We start from the raw sequence: 18,233 nt of genomic DNA, 5'->3' as shown, positions 1-18,233 counted from the left end.
AACACGACTAAGCGACTTCACTTTCACTTTTCACTTGCACGCATTGGAGATGGAAATGGCAGCCCACTCCAGTGTTCTTGCCTGAAGAATCCCAGGGATGGCGGAGCCTGGTGGGTTGCCGTCTCTGGGGTCACACAGAGTCAGACACGACTGAAGTGACTTAGCAGCAGCAGCAGGGTCCCTCCCTGTGTCTGCTTCCCAGATGCCAACTTTCTGTCCACCAGATCTTGGAACCCTCTGTAGTCTTCACATGCAGATGTTTACTTGAAGAAACCACTGAGGTTGAAATAATTTCACGCTTCGCCACCCAGTGAAAGTTAAGGCTGTCTCACCATTACTCCTATGTCTGTATTATTGTACTGTTTGTTCACATAATGGACAAAAGTATTTCTGATCAGTAGATAAAGTAAAATGGTATTGGGCATCCCAAAGTAGCTAAAATTGTCCTTCAACCACTGTGTCCCAATTGAATCATTCTTGCCTCAGTGTTTGCATCCTGTCTCATAAACATTATATTGTTGTTGTTCAGTTGCTAAGTCATGTCTGAGGCTTTGCAGCTCCATGGACTGCAGCATGCCAGGCTTCCCTGTCTTTCACTATCTCCCAGAGTTTGCTCAAACTCATGTCCACTGAGTTAGTGATGCCATCCAACCATCTCATCCTCTGTCACCCCTTTCTCCTCTTGCCCTCAATCTTTATCAGCATCAGAGTCTTTTCCAATGAGCTGGCTCTTCGCATCAGGTGGCCAAAGTATTGGAGCTTTCTCATCAACCTTGCAATGAATATTTAGGGTTGATTTTCTTTATTATTGACTGGTTTGATCTCCTTGCTGTCCAAAGGACTCTCCAGAGTCTTTTCCGGCACCACGATTCAAAAACACCACAGTTCTTCAATGCTCAATCTTCTTTATGGTCCAGCTCTCACATCTGTACATGACTACTGGAAAAACCATAGCTTTGACTGTATAGACCTCTGTTGGCAAAGTGATGTTTCTGCTTTTTAATATGCTCCTAGGTTTAGTTGTATTGTGACTGCATATAATATTAGTTATTTAAGTTTGGTAGCTTTATTACCAAACTCATGCATTAGCCTTTGGTCATCTCCCTGCTATGGGCTCCATCAGGCCCATCATTTAGAGAGGACCCCTCCCTCCTGGTTTCTCGCCTCTCGCTTCAAACTTCCAACACCTCTGAAGACAGTATTATACATCTCTTTCTCCCAAGTAAAGCATGAGTTGGTAATCAAGACAGTATCTTTCAAGCTTGGGGGGAATTCATCCGCAAGGTTGTGTCTGTATTGCCCCCAAGTAACTTAATTAGTAGTTAGCTGAGAAAGAAAAGAAGGTTTTTATTGTGAAAGGGATTGATGCATTATCCACTGGGATCTTTTGGCATCTTTATTCTCGTTAATGTTACTTTATTTTTGTTTTTTGGCCATGCCCTGTGGCCTGTGGGGTCTTACTTCCCTGACCAGAGTTGGTACCCACACCCCCTGCATTGGAATCAAGGAGTCTTAATCACTGGATCACCAGGGAAGTCCCATCCATTGCTATTTTAATGTCGTAATTAAACCTGAGCCTCAAATGATAGGTAAAATTCACCGATTTGTGAAAATTATGTGGGACCCCAGTGGTTGCCCTCTTGTCTAATCCTGGTTCTGATAGGTTTAGAAACACAAAGCCAACATATAAAGTGTCTATGTCATATCACTCAAACATTAAATTCCATGAACAGTGGAAGCAAAACCCAATAATGCTTAGGGAACATCATGGCTTTTTACTTTGGTTTCATTTTTTATTGTCCAAGTAGATTTCTTGTTACCGACAGACACTTAATCTAGGGCTTATTTACATCCCCAGCATTTTCTCTGGAGAGCTGGCCTTGGGCACTAGTGGCATCACAGGGATTTTGTCCATCGTCACATTTCTATGAGTTCTTTTTGTGTGTGTGATAAACCCAGGCAGTTTAATTAAGTTTGTTTCAGTCTTACATCACCGTGCTGACAGACTGTTTTTTAAATCTTATTTATTTGTATATGTGTGGCTGCTCTGGGTCTTCCCTGGTGCGCGAGGTCTGTCTCTAGTGGCAGTTCATGGGCTTCTGGCCGTGGTGGCTTCCTTTGTTCCAGAACGCAGGCTTTAGGCACGCAGGCTTCAGTAGCTGCGGTGTGCAGGCTCAGTTGCTCTGCGGTATGTGGGATCTCCCCAGATCAGGAATCAAGCTCATGCCTACTGCATTACCAGGTGGATTCTTAACCACGAATCCACCAGGGACGTCCCACTAATAGACTCTTAGTAACATCTACCGCTTAACTAATCCAGGTAAGCTTTGGGAGTTACTCGCTGGAACATACCATACAACCAACACATTAATTATACCATCTACTGTGTTGAATTTCTGTTTAACTGAATTTCGACAAGACTATTCTTGATCATTGTACTTAGAATTATCAGTATCACTTGCAAAAGATTTATCATGCTTATTGTCTCATTTTAGGTCACCAGTCTCTTCAGAAGATCACGGTAAGAACCTGTCTTACTTATACTAATTCAAAGGTGAAAGTTGAGCTGTGGGCCTTGCATTTCATTGTCAGCAGAATCATTTAAGAAAATGTCTTTAAGATGTTTGTCATGTGTTTTTTTTTAAGTGCCAATTATGAAGTGCTTTTAAAAGCTGAATTCACCCCAGCTAAATTTGGTATCTTGTACTATCTTCAGATCTGTTACAACTCTTTTTTTTTGACAAATATTGCAAAGTTTAATGTATTCTGATTTCTGTCCCATCTCTGGATACCGTTGACCCTTGAACCATGTGGGGATTAGGAGCACCAATCCTCCACACAGTCGGAAATTTGTGTGTGACTTAGAGTTGACCCTTCGTATCTGTGATCTCTCCATTTTCTTGAATTCAACCAGCTGTGATTCCTGTAGTGCTGTAGTTTTTACTGTTGAAAATAATTCCTCACACAAGTGGACCTGGGCAGGTCACACTCACGTTGTTCAAGGGTCAACTGTACTTTGTGACTTTGGGCTAGTTGTGTGGCTTCTCTGAGTCACAGATTTCACCTTTAAAATGGGAGTGGTAGTATATATTTCCTAAAGTCCCTTCCAGATGGGACACTGAGATGTGTGGAGGATGTTATAAGTCTGATATGAGGCTGAGTGGTAGTTGTCTGAGTTGTTACACAGTTAAGATGAGTTATTTACATTTTAAGAGACAACTGTCTTACTCAAAGGAGAATATGTATAGTTTTGTCTCAGCTAGCTTTGGAGTTGTGTGTGTTTTCAATCAGTCAGTCAAAAATGTTTACTAAGTGTTTACAGTGGGTCAGTTATATGATCATGTTATACAGATATGCTGTATGGGGCTATATGCGGGGACAAGATGATGCGTGACACACAGCTTTCTCCCTCAAGGATTTCTTTGGGGGATGGAGTTGGTGGAATGCCACATACCTACTGCTATACAAAACAAAATGCAATTCATCTTATAAAAGAGGGATAAACCAGGACTGTAACAGTACCATGGATGTTCTACTTCATGCTCTTCCTAATTCAGCTGAGGCACCATTATTTATTTAGGCAATCAAGTAAAAAAATAAAAGACATGTTTTAAGTTTTCCTCTTCACCGTCTATTTCCTACCTGGTCACTAAATTCTGCCAACCCTATTTTTTATACTACTTTTTTCTCTGTTTTCTTTTTCATTCCCATTCCTTTTGTTTAGGGCCTCTCTATGTCTTACTTGGACCTTTGACATTGTCTTCTAACTGATAGCCATTCCTCTAGAATTCCTTCTTTTGTTTCACTTTATAACTGCCTATCACCAAAACTGATTATGGCAAAAATCTACTCACATTGCCTGTGGGATGAAATCTTTTCAATAGACCAATAGTTGTATTCTTCTTTCAATACTGAACTTAAACCTGAACTAGAAAGTCCTGAAAGATGGAAATCTGTCTTCCTCTCCTGCTCATTGTTTCTTTGGGCATCTTTTCCCTTCTCTCTGTGCTCTAGCCATGAGGTACTATGTATAGTTTCTGAAACTCACCGTATTTATCATGTTTCCCACTTTTATCCAGACTGTTCTGACCTAAGTCCCTCCTCCTTTCTGTCAGTTTATACTTGTCAATCATCCATCCTCCAAGAGAGCTTTCTGCCCTGCTTAAAATTGCAATGCACATTTTTCTTCATTCTAGAATTTGACTTAAAAATTTGATGCTTGATTTACCTGTCTTCCCTGCTAGATTGTGAGTTCTTTGATGAAGATCTCAACAAATAGCAAACATTCAAAAGATGTTTATTAATTGACTATACTGACAAGAGAGCGGGGAGTTTTTAAGCAGACCTGTTCTGTTGCCATATCATAACGTCTTTCCCTGTATTGGAATAAAGTTGTGTTGTGTTTTATGAAAAATCATAGAGCAGTTATGTTCAGGCCTATCAAGTCAAGTATCGACCATCTAATGATGACCTACCGTTGTATGCTATTTTGTCCATCAGTGTTGGTTGACTGGGTTTTTTAAATTGCATATTTAGGAGTCCTTGGACTTCAAGTTCATAAGATAAACCAGAAATTTATGTTCGGTATTTATTTTGACTAGGGTGTACTGTAATGAACTTTGTTTGCATTTGCCTTCTTCTCTGTATAAGAACTTATTCCCTATTCCAGAATAAAAGGGAGTGAGACTTTAGAACTCCATGTCTATAGTCCATAGTCCACTGGACTATGAGCTATCAGTGAGCACTGCCCATATCCTGAGGAGTCCTGAAAGGTGATGACTACCAGAAAGTCTTGATCAGTATTAACAGCACTTCAGAATCAATTATTTTGAAAATGGGTGTCTGTGATCAGTTAAAGACACATTATCCAAACTTGGGGTTTTTCCATCCTCATGGCTTCAAAACATTTATTACATGTCATGCCTCTTAATTTGATTCTGCAACTTCCAAAAGTGATTCAAATATGTAGCATAAACTTACAATGATGATGTAACTAATCTCATCTGATTTTCATTTTCTGGCCCATGTATCCATGGAAAAATATTCTTTTCCTTTATCACCAAGATTTTCTACTAGTACTTAAAATGTGTTTTCTTATGTTTATACATTTTTACATGTTCATGTTTGCTGTGGTTTGCATAAAACCTTAAGTATCATGTCATCAAGCTGTGTTTGGATATAATAATAACACTGCAATATACTTGGAAGAGAAGTAAGAACTAGTAATTTTGCTTTCTCAAAGTTATGGGTAGAAAAATCAAGGCACATCGACAATCAGATCATGAAATCAGAAAGCTCAGTGCCTCTTGCTTTTCTGTTTTGTTTGCTTTCTGCCAGTGGGCTGGTCCCTCACTCTGACTGGTCCCTTTGGGCATCGCCAAAACAGACTTTGTTCTTGAGAAAATCTCATTTTCCAGAGTCCAATAGCCCTGACCTTCTCAATCCCCTCAGATTATCGCCCTTTTACAGAAAATGTGCTTGGTTAGCGTGGCTTTGTCATTTTCCTTCCAAGTTTCCGTTCCCTCGGCCGTAAAGCGAGGCTGTTCGTATCTACCTTGCCTGCCTTCCTCATGGGACTGTTATGAGTTCAGTCGTGAAATTGTCTGTGAAATCACTTTCCCATTTGCGAAAAGCAGCCCTAACATAATGCTGTTGCTATCCACAGTCGATGGGGAAATATGTGTTTACTATGATGTTTGCTCAGCGTTATGCCCTGCCTTTGACAAGTTAAAAGATGTGGTGGGAATGAGAGGGTGTGTGAGAAATGTTTCTTTCAACATTATCATTAAATATTAAATTTCACTGGAAAGTTTTTATGTCTAAGTGAGGAGGAGTAAAAAAAAAAAACCACAATTTAGCTTGCAGTGATAAAGTAAAGGGACAGTGTCTGATTAGATGCGAGGTCAGTAGATATGAGGAATTGATGATTTAAGGCATAAATGAAGTGTAGAACATTTCTAATTGCACCAGAATATCAGAGTTGTTAAGAATAAAGGCTGAAATCTATTGAGTGCTTCTTAGGCAGAAACACTCTGCTAAAGTGTTTCAGCCACGTCACTTCATTTCGTCTGTAACAAATCACAGGACACAGTAAAGTGTGTTCTCAGTTTTTAGGGGAGGAAACTCAAGCGCACTTATATAATTTGCTGATGATCACACAGCTAGTTAGTGGTGGTGTTAATTTTCACACCTAGTCTAAACACTCAGCTCTTGTTCATTTGCTCACCATGTCCCCAGAGAACAAAAGAAATGAGTGTCACCATTCAGGTGAATTGATAGAATTGTCGAAAGAAAAACATTTCCCTCTAACAAGAGTTTATTTACTACTGTGTGAGTAATTTCTTTTTAATGACAAACCAAAACAGACCAAAAATAACAACTTTCTCCCTCCTGCTGGGAATGATTTGTCCCTGTAGAAAAAGTAAATACCAATGTCACATTCTCTCATAATTAGTTAACTGAGTGAAACTGAAGCTTCAGGGAAGCCTGCCATGCTGAGTCCCAGGGGGAACATTACATTTGAATGTTACAGCTGGAAGCCGAGTCCTACTCTTTGTCAGAAGATAAGCTTGGCGATGATGGATTGCCCTGTCCTCCAAGTTTCCACTGCCTTGAATGCCTATCACTTCATCATTTAAATTGCCCCTGGAGCCACCTCCAGTGCCCAGGCTGCCTCTGCTGCTCTGAACTCTCAGATTTTGCCCTGTCGTCTTAACCTCTTGCCTTTCAGGCTACTCAGATCGCCTCTGTGCTGCTGCTATCTACACCCAGGCAGCAACCGAGGGTCAGCTTCAACCAGTGTCTGTTCACTTACAAAGTTAAGGACATCCATGGACTCTCCTGAGCAGCAGTGCCAAGCAATCTTGATTCCCCTGGCATGTCTGAAGCACGTGTCCCTCTCCTGTCCTTCCCACTAGACCTGTTGTTGGTAAAAAATGGTCCTCACACTACATGGTACTTCTGCTGTTGCAACAGTAACACAGTGAACAGAATGGGAGGAGGGGTTATCCGGAAATAAAAATTGTAACATCCACAGTCACTGGTGTAAGTGCCCAAGGATGAGCCGCTGACATGCGTGAGGCAGTTTTACTTTGCAGTGGGTCGTGGTGGGTCGTGCAGGGAAACAGTGAAGAGTGACCCAGAGCTCAGTACATCAGGGGCTGTCTCTGGCTCAAATACCATATTTTCCTTTTCCTCTCTAGTATAAATATATCCATGTACATAGATTTTGCTGAAATAGAAATACTCATAAAAATATATAAAATTTATTGGCTTGGTTTAAATTATAGCCAAGGGGCTAAGTACTCAGCCCCCAACCTAAACAGTAAAATATTTGTAGCAATCTGGAAGCTTTGTGTTTGCCTTTATTATACATTATCTTCCCTCTCCTATGGGATAACTACTGTTCTGCTTTTTTGTTAAGAACTTCCTTGTTATCTATCATTTTATTCCACATATGAATATTCTATATATGAATATATATGTATATGTATTCCACATATATGTTTGTATATATATATATATAGTTTTGCTTATTTTGAACTTTTATAAGTTGCGTCCTTTTGCAAACTCTTCTATGGTTTGTATCTTTTGTTTCACGATAGTGTTTCTCTGATTCATCCTGTTGATGAGCAGCTATCATGTTGATGTACAGCTCTACTGTATGAATACAGAACAGTTTACATGTCCAAATTTTGATTAATGTTTAGGTGGACTCTAGGGTGCTTTTGTTTGGTTTCATTCTTTTTGTAAACAATATTGTTATGGACATCTTTTTTATAACTCCTCCTGGTGTCCATTTGCAAGAACGTTCTGTGGTTTAAACACAGGGATGGCATAGGGTTGTTGTTATTTAGTTGCTACGTCATGTCTGACTCTTTGTGACCACGTGGACTGCAGCACACTAGGTTCCTCTGTCCTCCGTTCTTTCTCATATTTCATTAAAATTCATGCACATTGAGTTGGTGATACTATGTAACCATCTCATCCTCTGCAACCCCCATTCTTCTTTTGCTTTCAGTCTTTCCCAGCATCAGGGTCTTTTCCAATAAGTCAGCTCTTCACATCAGGTGGCCAAAGGGTTGGAGCTTCAGCTTCAGCATCAGTCCTTCCAATAAACATTCAGGGTTGATTTCCTTTCGGATTGACTGGTTTGATTGCCTTGCTATCCAAGGGACTCTTAAGAGTCTTCTCCAGCACCACAGTTCAAAAGCATCAGTCCTTCGACGCTTAGCCTTCTTTATTTCTCACATCCATACATGACTACTGGAAAAACCATAGCTTTGACTAGATGGACTTTTGTCAGCACAGTGATGTCTCAGCTTTCTAATATGCTGTCTAGTTTAGTCATAACTTTCCTTTCAAGGAACAAGCATCTTGTAATTTCATGGCTGCAGTCACCATCTCAGTGATTTTGGAGCCTAAGAAAATAAAATCTGTCACTGCTTCTGCTTTTTCTCCTTCTGTTTTCCATGAAGTGATGAAACTGGATGCCATGATCTTAGTCTTTTGAATGTTGAGTTTCCAGCCAGTTTTTTCATATGTTTTTAGAGTTCTAACTTCGATGGAAATCTTGATTATCTAGGAGTTACCTTAAATTTGTTCTTCATCCAGGGTGTCTTGATACACATGGACTTTGGCTTCTTCATATAAATTTTAGAATCAAGTTACCAAGTTTTTTGTTGCAATTCTCATGGCAATGGCATGAATCTATACATCTGTATTAAGACGATTGTTATTTTTATGATAATGAGTCTTTCCATCTCAAACCATCTCTGCATTTAATTTTTTAAGACTAATTAACCTTTTAAAGTGCCTGTCAACAGAGTTTTATAATTTGTTTCATGAAAGTTTTGACCATATTTTGTTACATATATTCCTAAGTGCTTAACATTTTTAGCGATATTTTATATTTTTAAAATTGTATTTTCAAGTGATTATTGTTGGCATGCTAAAAGGCAATTGCCTTAGAATCTTGTTTCAAAATCTCAACTCAAGATTCCTGCTAATATTTATACTCACAGGGAACTTTTGTAAGGAAAAATTTCTATAGGCAATAGTATCTACAAGTACTAAGAATTTTGTTTCATCCTTCCCAACCATTATGCTCTGTATGTGTTTTTCTCATTCCTGCTGTGTTGATTAGAACCCTTGGTACAGTATCGAGTAGATGTAGAGGTGGTCAGCATCATTGCCTTTTCCTGATTGACAAGTCAGTGCCATCCACAAGTCAGCGCTGCTTGTGAAGGTCACTGAGGGGGTCGTGGTGCTGCCGGTATGGTTGCTTTGTGGATAGACTTTTAAGGATTTCACCCTTCATTCAAATTTGTTAAATTCAACAAATACTGAATTTTATTGATTTTTTTCATCTTTTGAGATGATAATGTGCTTTTTCTCATTTAGTGTTTTACTGTGGTACACTTCATCAATTGATTTTATAATAGAAAACCTATTATGTGCATGAGATGAACTCGAATTGGTTATTACATATATCTCCTTTGTATATTGCTGGGTTCAGCTTACTAATATTCTATTTAGAATTTTTACATCCATGTTCATCAGTGTGATTGGTGTTTGATTTTTCTTTTTTATTGTATGGTATTCCAAGCTGCATAAAATGATTTGGAAACTGTCCCCTCATTTCCTAATATCTGGAAGACTTTGTGCAACACTTGAGCCATCTATTTCTGTTATATCTTGAAACATCCTCTTAGCAAAATTGTCTGTGGCTGGCATTCCCTTTGTGGGAATAAATTTCAATGACATTTCTATTTTTTAATGTTTACAGAAATAGATTTTCTGTTTCGTATTAAATCAATATTGATAACTATGTTTAAGGGGTTCATCCATTTTATTAAAGTTATTTCTCATTTTGGCATAAATTTTTAAGTACTGTCTTATTACCTGTGACGTTTCTATGAGATCTGAGGCTACAGCTGCCTTTTCATTTTTAATATTGTTTCGGCCTGCTTCTTGTGTGTATCTCCCCCACCTCTGTCTCTTAGATCTATTTATGTTACTGGCTTTTTAAGAAACTAGTGTTTACCTTCATTGGTCCTCTGTATTATATATTTGTCTTCTGTTTCATTAGTGTCTTATGTTTATAGCTTCCTCTCCTCTAATCATTCGTCTTATTTTTATTCTTTTTCTACTTTTTCACCCCCTAACACAGACATTTAAGTACAAACATTACCTGAATGCCTTCTCTTACTTGTGTAGCTCCTTCTGGAATTCCATTTAGATGCATGTTAGACATTTTTATGCTATCCTATATGTGCCTTACCCTCCTTTCCCTGTTTTGTTATCTCTTTGTTTCTCTGGAATGCATCCCAAATAAGTTCTTACGAGTTATCTTCATGTTCATTTTTACTAATTTGTATTCATGTTCACTTTAGACTGTTCTAGGTGAGATGCTCATTTCCTTGGCCCTTTATGCCTAAGAGTTCTTTAACACCTTCTGCGAGCTTTTCCAGTTGCCAGAGAAAACTACCAGATTCGATTAATATAAATTAAATTCTCCATTCCTGCATTTGTGTGTACGGATGCTTGTTTGGTTCTTGTTTAGAATGCATAGGAGACACAGAGATATTAATTCAAAGAGCGTCTTATTCAGATGATGTCAGTAGATTCGTATAAAGGTCTTTGTTTTTGTGTCTCAGTTCAGTTCAGTTCAGTTGCTCGGTCGTGTCCGATTCTTTGCGACCCCATGAATCGCACCATGCCAGGCCTCCCTGTCCATCACCATCTCCCAGAGTTCACTCAAACTCACATCCATCGAGTGGGTGATGCCATCCAGCCATCTCATCCCCTGTCGTCCCCTTCTCCTCCTGCCCCCAATCCCTCCCAGCATCAGAGTCTTTTCCAATGAGTCAACTCTTCACATGAGGTAGCTAAAGTACTGAAGTTTCAGCTTTAGCATCATTCCTTCCAAACAACACCCAGGACTGATCCCTTTAGAATGGACTAGTTGGATCTCCTTGCAGTCCAAGGGACTCTCAAGAGTCTTCTCCAACACCACAGTTCAAAAGCATCAATTCTTCAGCACTCAGCTTTCTTCACAGTCCAACTCTCACATCCATACATAATCAGTGGAAAAACCATAGCCTTGACTAGACGGACCTTAGTCGGCAAAGTAATGTCTCTGCTTTTGAATATGCTATCTAGGTTGGTCATAGCTTTTCTTCCAAGGAGTTAGCGTCTTTTAATTTCATGGCTGCAATCACCATCTGCAGTGATTTTGGAGCCCAGAAAAATGAAGTCTGACACTGTTTCCACTGTTTCTCCATCTATTTCCCATGAAGTGATGGGACCAGATGCCATGATCTTAGTTTTCTGAATGTGGAGCTTTAAGCCAACTTTTTCACTCTCCTCTTTCACTTTCATCAAGAGGCTTTTTAGTTCCTCTTCACTTTCTGCCATAAAGGTGGTGTCATCTGCACAACTGAGGTTATTGGTATTTCTCCTGACAATCTTGATTCCAGCTTGTGCTTCCTCCAACCCAGCGTTTCTCATGTTGTACTCTGTATAGAAGTTAAATAAGCAGGGTGACAATATACAGCCTTGATGTACTCCTTTTCCTATTTGGAACCAGTCTGTTGTTCCATGTCCAGTTCTAACTGTTGCTTCCTGACCTGCATATAGGTTTCTCAGGAGGCAGGTCAGGTGGTTTTGTATTCCCATCTCTCTCAGAATTTTCCACAGTTTATTGTGATCCACACAGTCAAAGGTTTTAGCATAGTCAATAAAGCAGAAATACATGTTTTTCTGGAACCCTCTTGCTTTTTCAATGATCCAGCGGATGTTGGCAATTTGATCTCTGGTTCCTCTGCCTTTTCTAAAACCAGCTTGAACCTCTGGAAGTTTACGGTTCACGTATTGCTGAAGCCTGGCTTGGAGAATTTTGAGCATTACTTTACTAGCGTGTGAGATGAGTGCAATTGTGTGGTAGTTTGAGCATTTTTTGGCATTGCCTTTCTTTGGGATTGGAATGAACACTGACCTTTTCCAGTCCTGTGGCCACTGCTGAATTTTCCAAATTTGCTGGCATATTGAGTGCAGCACTTTCACAGCATCATCTTTCAGGATTTGAAATAGTCCAACTGGAATTCCATCACCTCCACTAGCTTTGTTTGTAGTGTTTAGTTCCATACAATACCAAGTTTCTTGCTAAGTCCTTTGTAGTCTTTATTTCTTATTCATTTGCACAGCTTTTTTTCTTTGGGGACAGTTTTATTTGGGGGTCTACATGGGCAGGTTCCAGGTTGGAAAAGCTTCTGACTGTTTCTGCGGCTATGCTTACCTTGGCCCACTGTACTGTTCCATGAACACTTGGCTGTTGTGAGGCTTCCTGCTTTCAGGTCCATGCCCCATTCCTTTCCTGCACAGATGTTGATAGAATGCAGGTCACTTGACTTGTCAGTGTCTTCTCTCCAGCCACTCATAATTTTGAGGTTTGCAAGGATATCTAGTTTGTCTTAAATTTCACCATGTGTTTTTGGTTCTTCTAGTTTCTCTGTCTCGGTATATGTGGAGATTTGGGGATATTCAAAAAGTCTGCTGCAAGTATTACAAGCATCTTTCCACATTTCCTGATTTTTTTTTTAATCCAGCATTTTAGCTTAAAATGTTAAGAAAGTATCTCATTCCTCCTGTTATCTGAAGGAGAAACCTGTATTCATTTTTATTCAAATAATAGTTCCATGCCTTAAGAGTTATATTTTAAAATATTTGTTATCTTCTGAAATTAAAAAGAATAATTGATTTTTGAGAAACTAAGACTAGAGGGTTTAATGGTTTTGGTCCTTATGTTTTATCAGAAATAATTTCAACTACTTCTTTGAAATTATTTGGCATAATATGTGTGGTTAAAGCTAGAAAATTAAGGTTAGTACTTATTAAAAATTAGTAAGTTCTAGGCAGTGGCTTATGGCAGGGCTCCCCAACCTCTGGGGTATAATGCCTGATGATCTGAGGTGGAACTCATGTAGTAATAATAGAATTAAAGTACAGAATAAATGTAGTGCACTTGAATCATCCCCAAACCACCCCCTTCCCATCTATGGAGAAATTGTCTTCTGAAACCAGTCTCTGGTGCCAAACTGGTTGGGGACCACTGGCTTAAGAGACTTTCTGTTGAGGTTTAGAGAATTAAATAACTAAAAGCTCACACCAAACTATTATATACTGAACAAACTGCCCTAAATGTTTTCTGTATGTTTCATTTTCAGTACAATCATAGTACTACTACTATTCCCATTTTACTGATGAGGAAAGTAAGGCATGAACCTATTAGATGACTTGTCCAAGGTCACATGTGTCGGTGGTAAGGCTTAGAACTAGGATTTGAACTCAGATACTCTACATCCAGATCCCACATTTAGCCCATCCATACAATCTCTCAATAGCATGGCTAAGTGTTGAGCTAGTATAATAGGAAATCTTGATTCTTTTGGCTGAAAAGAAACCTCAAAATTATTGGGTTGGAGCTGATCATTAACAAAGAGGTTTTATTTTTTTCTTCTCATAGCAGTGAGCAGTTCCCTTAACAGAGAAGAACAATTTAAAGCTATATTCTTGTCCACTTATTTCACCTCCACACTTCCACAATCGAAGAAACAGGTATCTAATTTCCTGTCAGTAGCACTCACTCTTTAAAGAGGTAGAATTCTTGAAAAGTAGCTATTTCCTTAAGGAAATATCACATATAAAGACAGTTACTGGGTCGGCCAAAAAGTTCATTCAAGTTTTTTTATAACATCTTACCAAAAAACCCGAACAAACTTTTTGAACAACCCAGTATTTTATGACCAGAACAGAGAGTGGATTAAGAAAGTTAGATATTTTTCCCTTTTATATTCTACAAGCTATTTATTAGTAAAATGTAATGAGTAAACGTAGCCAATGATACAGATGGAAACATCTGCTGATCTTTAACTGCCTTACTGGGAAGAATTTTTATCATTCGCCATTGCAGTATGCCACTTTGCAGTGACCTTGGGCTAGCAAGTACAAAGTGGTTAGAGTGTTTTGTTTTTGGTCTGTGTATGTGTGTGTGTGTGTGTGGGTATGTGTGGGTGTGTGGGTGTGTGTGGGTGTGTGTGGGTATGTGTGTATTTGCCTCAGTTCACTTTGTGACATGGAAGCCTCTATTGGCTTTTTATTTAGATGCAAACTTCTTAGCGCTTGCTGTTGAGGTTCTTCCTCATCCTGGTTTTGCTTCTGTTGCCTTGATGAATTACTTCTACTCCCTGCTTGTGGCCCGTCTCCAGATCCCATCTCCCTCGTACTCACACATCTGTGCCGCTTCTATGCCCTCCTACCATCTCTCTGGCAGACCACCTTCCTTGTCCTTCATTCCAGCCCCTCCTCTGTGCTTATTAATTCGGTGTTTGGGAACCACCTCCGTCAATTCTAAGGACAAACAATGATGAATTTTTCTGACAGCTCAAATGCCCATGATTTCTCCTTCCCTATTCACTGTTTGGTTTTTTTTTTTTTTTTTTTGAGCGGATTCCAGTTTTTCTCCCCACAGGCAGTGCTGCCCTTCCTATTTAACTCTACACTCAATGAATAGAGACGTTGCCCCATTCTGTGCTGTGCCCTGGCACAGAGTTGATTCTCTCTGTACAAGTCTCACTGTTACATTTGCTGCAGTATGTGATGTTGGCAAACAGACCCTTCAGTACACATCTTTAAGTTCTATTGTAGCCTCATTAACATTGTTCCCTCTTATAGAAGATAGGTTAGTGCTGGTCCTTTTCCAAAGAAATTCATTACTACTGTGCTGAAAAGATGGCCTTTACTGGTGGTCTCACTGGGTGCTCCCCAAAGGCTCTGAGAAAGAAAAGGATCAGAAATGGCAGCATGCTTTTCCTTGGCTTGTCTTCTTTCACATTTCTTAGGAAAACAGACAATCACTGATGATTAAAAGCAAAAACAAAACAGAACCAGCAAGCAAAACAAAACAAACCCTTACCCTGGGCTTTCTGAAATCAGGTTATATTATTTTACTTCTTCCCTGACCCTACTGTTCTCTCTCATTCCCCCTTATTAAATCTGACTATTGACTGTAACTCTATAATCCTTTGAGCCTTCTGGATTCTTTGGAAGACTTTGCTGGTGATCATTATCTAATTACCTCTTGAAGACTAATTATAGATGTCTGTGTGTGTTGAATGGGGAGCATTCTTTACTAAGAGTTATGTACTTCACTTTAGATTGCCTTTGGCCTCAGAGAATATTTAAGTTAAAGGATTTAAAAACATTGCAAAATGAGAAAGCAACAGAAAAAAAGCAGAGAGCTAGGAAGGGAGGAAGGCTAACCTCCTGGTTTGCTTTTAAGTGGATGGGTGGGAAGAGGTCAAACACGGCTGTGTCATGGATCTTCCGGCAATGAGGGAAGCTTTCATAGGTCTCATTCCTACAGATACATCCCCTGTTCTACAGGTAAGTGTTTAAAAAGAAAGTAAGAAATGCCTGGCTGGGTCCCTATGTAGTCATATATGAGAGCAGAGATGAAGAAGTGAATTGTGCTTGCTTTTTGAACTAAAGTTCAAACTGTTTGTTTAAGCTTTTTACTCTAGACAATGATTTTATCTGGTTTATAGTGGTACCTATTTAACCGAGGGGGTAGCAGGTACATTGGCAGCTATGATAGTATTAATAATAGTAGAGTCTTTATATAAGGATCATGGTTAATGTCACACTATTTATCTGTGTTCTACTTGACTAGAAACCCTAAAAGCCAGTGAAAACTTTTCACCATCTGCTCTGTGTGTGTCTGCATGCTCGGTCGTGTCCACCTCTTTCTGACCTCATGGAGTCGGAAAGGCCCCTCTGTCCTTGGGATTCTCCAGGCAAGAACACTGGAGTGGGTTGCCATTTACTTCTTCAGGGGATCTTCCTGACCCAGTGACTGAACCTGGGTCTCCTGCATTGCAGGCAGATTCTTTACTGCTGAGCCACTGGAGAGCCCCCAATTTACTCTAGCTAAAACTTATTTTCTATTTTGATGGCTTTTTCTTGCAAAGAATTGAGTTAGTGCTGTTGGTGACTGGTATCTTTAAATCATGATCTTAGACTAAGCCTCTCATCACAAGTACCAGCTGCAAAATATTAGAATGCATTGCCCTTTCTTTCAGTTGGCTCCTGGAAGTTAGTTCTGGATGTGTTACTTCAACCTGTATGTTCCAGAATCTAGAAGCAATTTTCCAGTGTGTATTTCTGTCTGCCCACAATGCCCATTATAGCTTCTTAGGCCGGTGTTCTCCTGCACAGAGCTAGGAAAATCATCATCAGTCCAGCTCTTCTTTAGCAAAATAATGAAGTCAACTGAATGCTTCCTTCCTCTTTGCCAGCCTTCTATATCAGCCTCTTTTTCTGGGTCCATTTTGGATGCTCTGAATTTTAGGGGATGACTTTCTTAGCTTCATGCATCATCCCTTCTTCCAGTCATCACAGCTCCACACAGTACCTGTGAGAGGTTAATCACCTCTGCGTTTCCTTTCACCAGCTCTGCAGCTCTATTTTCTGCACTTTCACTCATCAGAGCCAGAAAAGTATGGGGCATGGAGACAACAAAACCTGCATCCCCCGTGGCTGACCAGGGGAATGGTGGGAAGAGAGGACCTGGTTTCATCACCATAGTGCCATCTGACAGTCTGTACAGCCGAATAAGGGGGAGAAAAGGCTTCTTTGTCAGCCTGGCTCTGTTACACGCTAGCTGTGTGCCCTTGAGCAGATGTCAGCCTCAGCCAGCCTCACCTTCTTCATCCTTCAGATGATGTTGATAGCCATAATACTACATATTACTGTCAACTTCCCATGAGGATCAAATCAGATAATGTAGGGAAAGCATTTAGCTCTATGCCTAGTACATAGTGTGCTTGCAAGTATTAACTAAAGAAAGAGACACAACAAGAGAGTAAAAATGCAGCAGAGAACAAGAGAAACTATCAATGTCAAATAACCAAAATGAGTAAACCTGCTGGATCCTATTAGCATGGGCTTATGACTTTATTTAAGGCTGTTTTATAAATTTACTGGAACTAAACAACTCCTTTAGGAAGCCCAACAGACAGAAAAAGACTTTATCTTTCTGGGCAGTGGTCAGGCGAGCATGGATGGTGGTATCAGGCAAAGACCAAGAGCCTTGGTCTTAGTGTGAGAAGGTCTAGGCACCACCCTTCACAGGTTGAGTACCCTGGGCAGAGCAATGCTTTCACGCCTTGGTCTCTTCATTGAGCTGGCCAAGCTGGCTGACACTGACACCGGAGACCCCTTCTGTTCTATAGATTCAGACCTCGGAGCCAGCAAAGGATATTGGACAATGAAGCACATGAGGCAAAACTAATAATGTCATCTTCCATTTCGGAAAAGTATTTTGGAGACTCGTATGCCCTGTTAGCGTGTGGATTCCTGCAACTGAGTGCCAGTCTGTTTCTTCTGTCTGGGCGACAAACAGCTCTGCTATTTCCATACCTCACCATGCACCCATCTTCCAAAAAGACAGGAACTTTGAAAGGGCATAAAGGCTGCAGGCAGCTTTCACATTGTAGCTTTTTTTTTTATGAAGGTAGCAACATACATTACTATTTAATTATGCAGCTTCCAGCTTCTCTCCTGACAAAGCAAAGCCTCATTGCTTATTGAAAAGGGGCCTTGTAATCAGCCAGAATCCACTCAGTTGTGCTTAGCCTGGTGGCATTCCCATCCCCTCTCTCCACTCCAGGAAGTGAAGGCATTTTTTTCAGCCACGGAAAAATCAGAGTGCTGTTTTATAAGGTAACACAAACGGCATTTCAGCCATACTATGTCAGCAGCAGTTTGCTCTGTTTGTCTGACCAGGTGTCTCTTTGGTCCTTGAATCTTCCTCAACTAACCCTGAGGGCTTCTCGTTCTCAGAAAACATGACCCATTCACAGACATTCTTCTTCTGGTATTGATTTCCCAGTGACCTTTCCTTTTTTTCCTCTTGTCTATATTTAAGCTCTTTTTATCTTCAAGGAAAAGAATGATGGTCATGGCCAAGGTTATATTTGGAAAATGGAATTGCTGAGTGATTTTCATTGACATTTTAAAAAAAAGTCGTTGACCTCACATTGCTCTCTGCTTATTGGAAGTGCCCTCTATTTATGACTCATTTCTCCCTGCCCCCATTTTAGCTCTCTCTCTTTTTTATTCTTGGCCTTGCTGCAGGCCATGTGGGTTCTTAGTTCCAACTAGGGATTGAACCC

The 18,233-nt window shown here is 39.9% G+C and overlaps 1 protein-coding gene across 1 annotated transcript in view; it reads left to right on the top strand.

Annotated features, from left to right (window-relative positions):
• DGKI (diacylglycerol kinase iota) overlaps window positions 1-18,233 on the top strand; it is a 504,567-nt gene that overhangs the window by 435,762 nt on the left and 50,572 nt on the right. The window contains exon 29 of the mRNA XM_052638497.1: window positions 2,496-2,521. Coding sequence (XP_052494457.1) covers window positions 2,496-2,521 — 26 coding nt within the window. The remainder of the gene's footprint in view (window positions 1-2,495; window positions 2,522-18,233) is intronic.

The sequence above is a fragment of the Budorcas taxicolor genome, chromosome 4 (genome assembly GCF_023091745.1).
Source record: "Budorcas taxicolor isolate Tak-1 chromosome 4, Takin1.1, whole genome shotgun sequence".
Classification (NCBI taxonomy): domain Eukaryota; kingdom Metazoa; phylum Chordata; class Mammalia; order Artiodactyla; family Bovidae; genus Budorcas; species Budorcas taxicolor.
The sequence above is the reverse complement of the archived record's forward strand: the minus strand, read 5'-3'. Positions and strand labels throughout refer to the sequence as shown.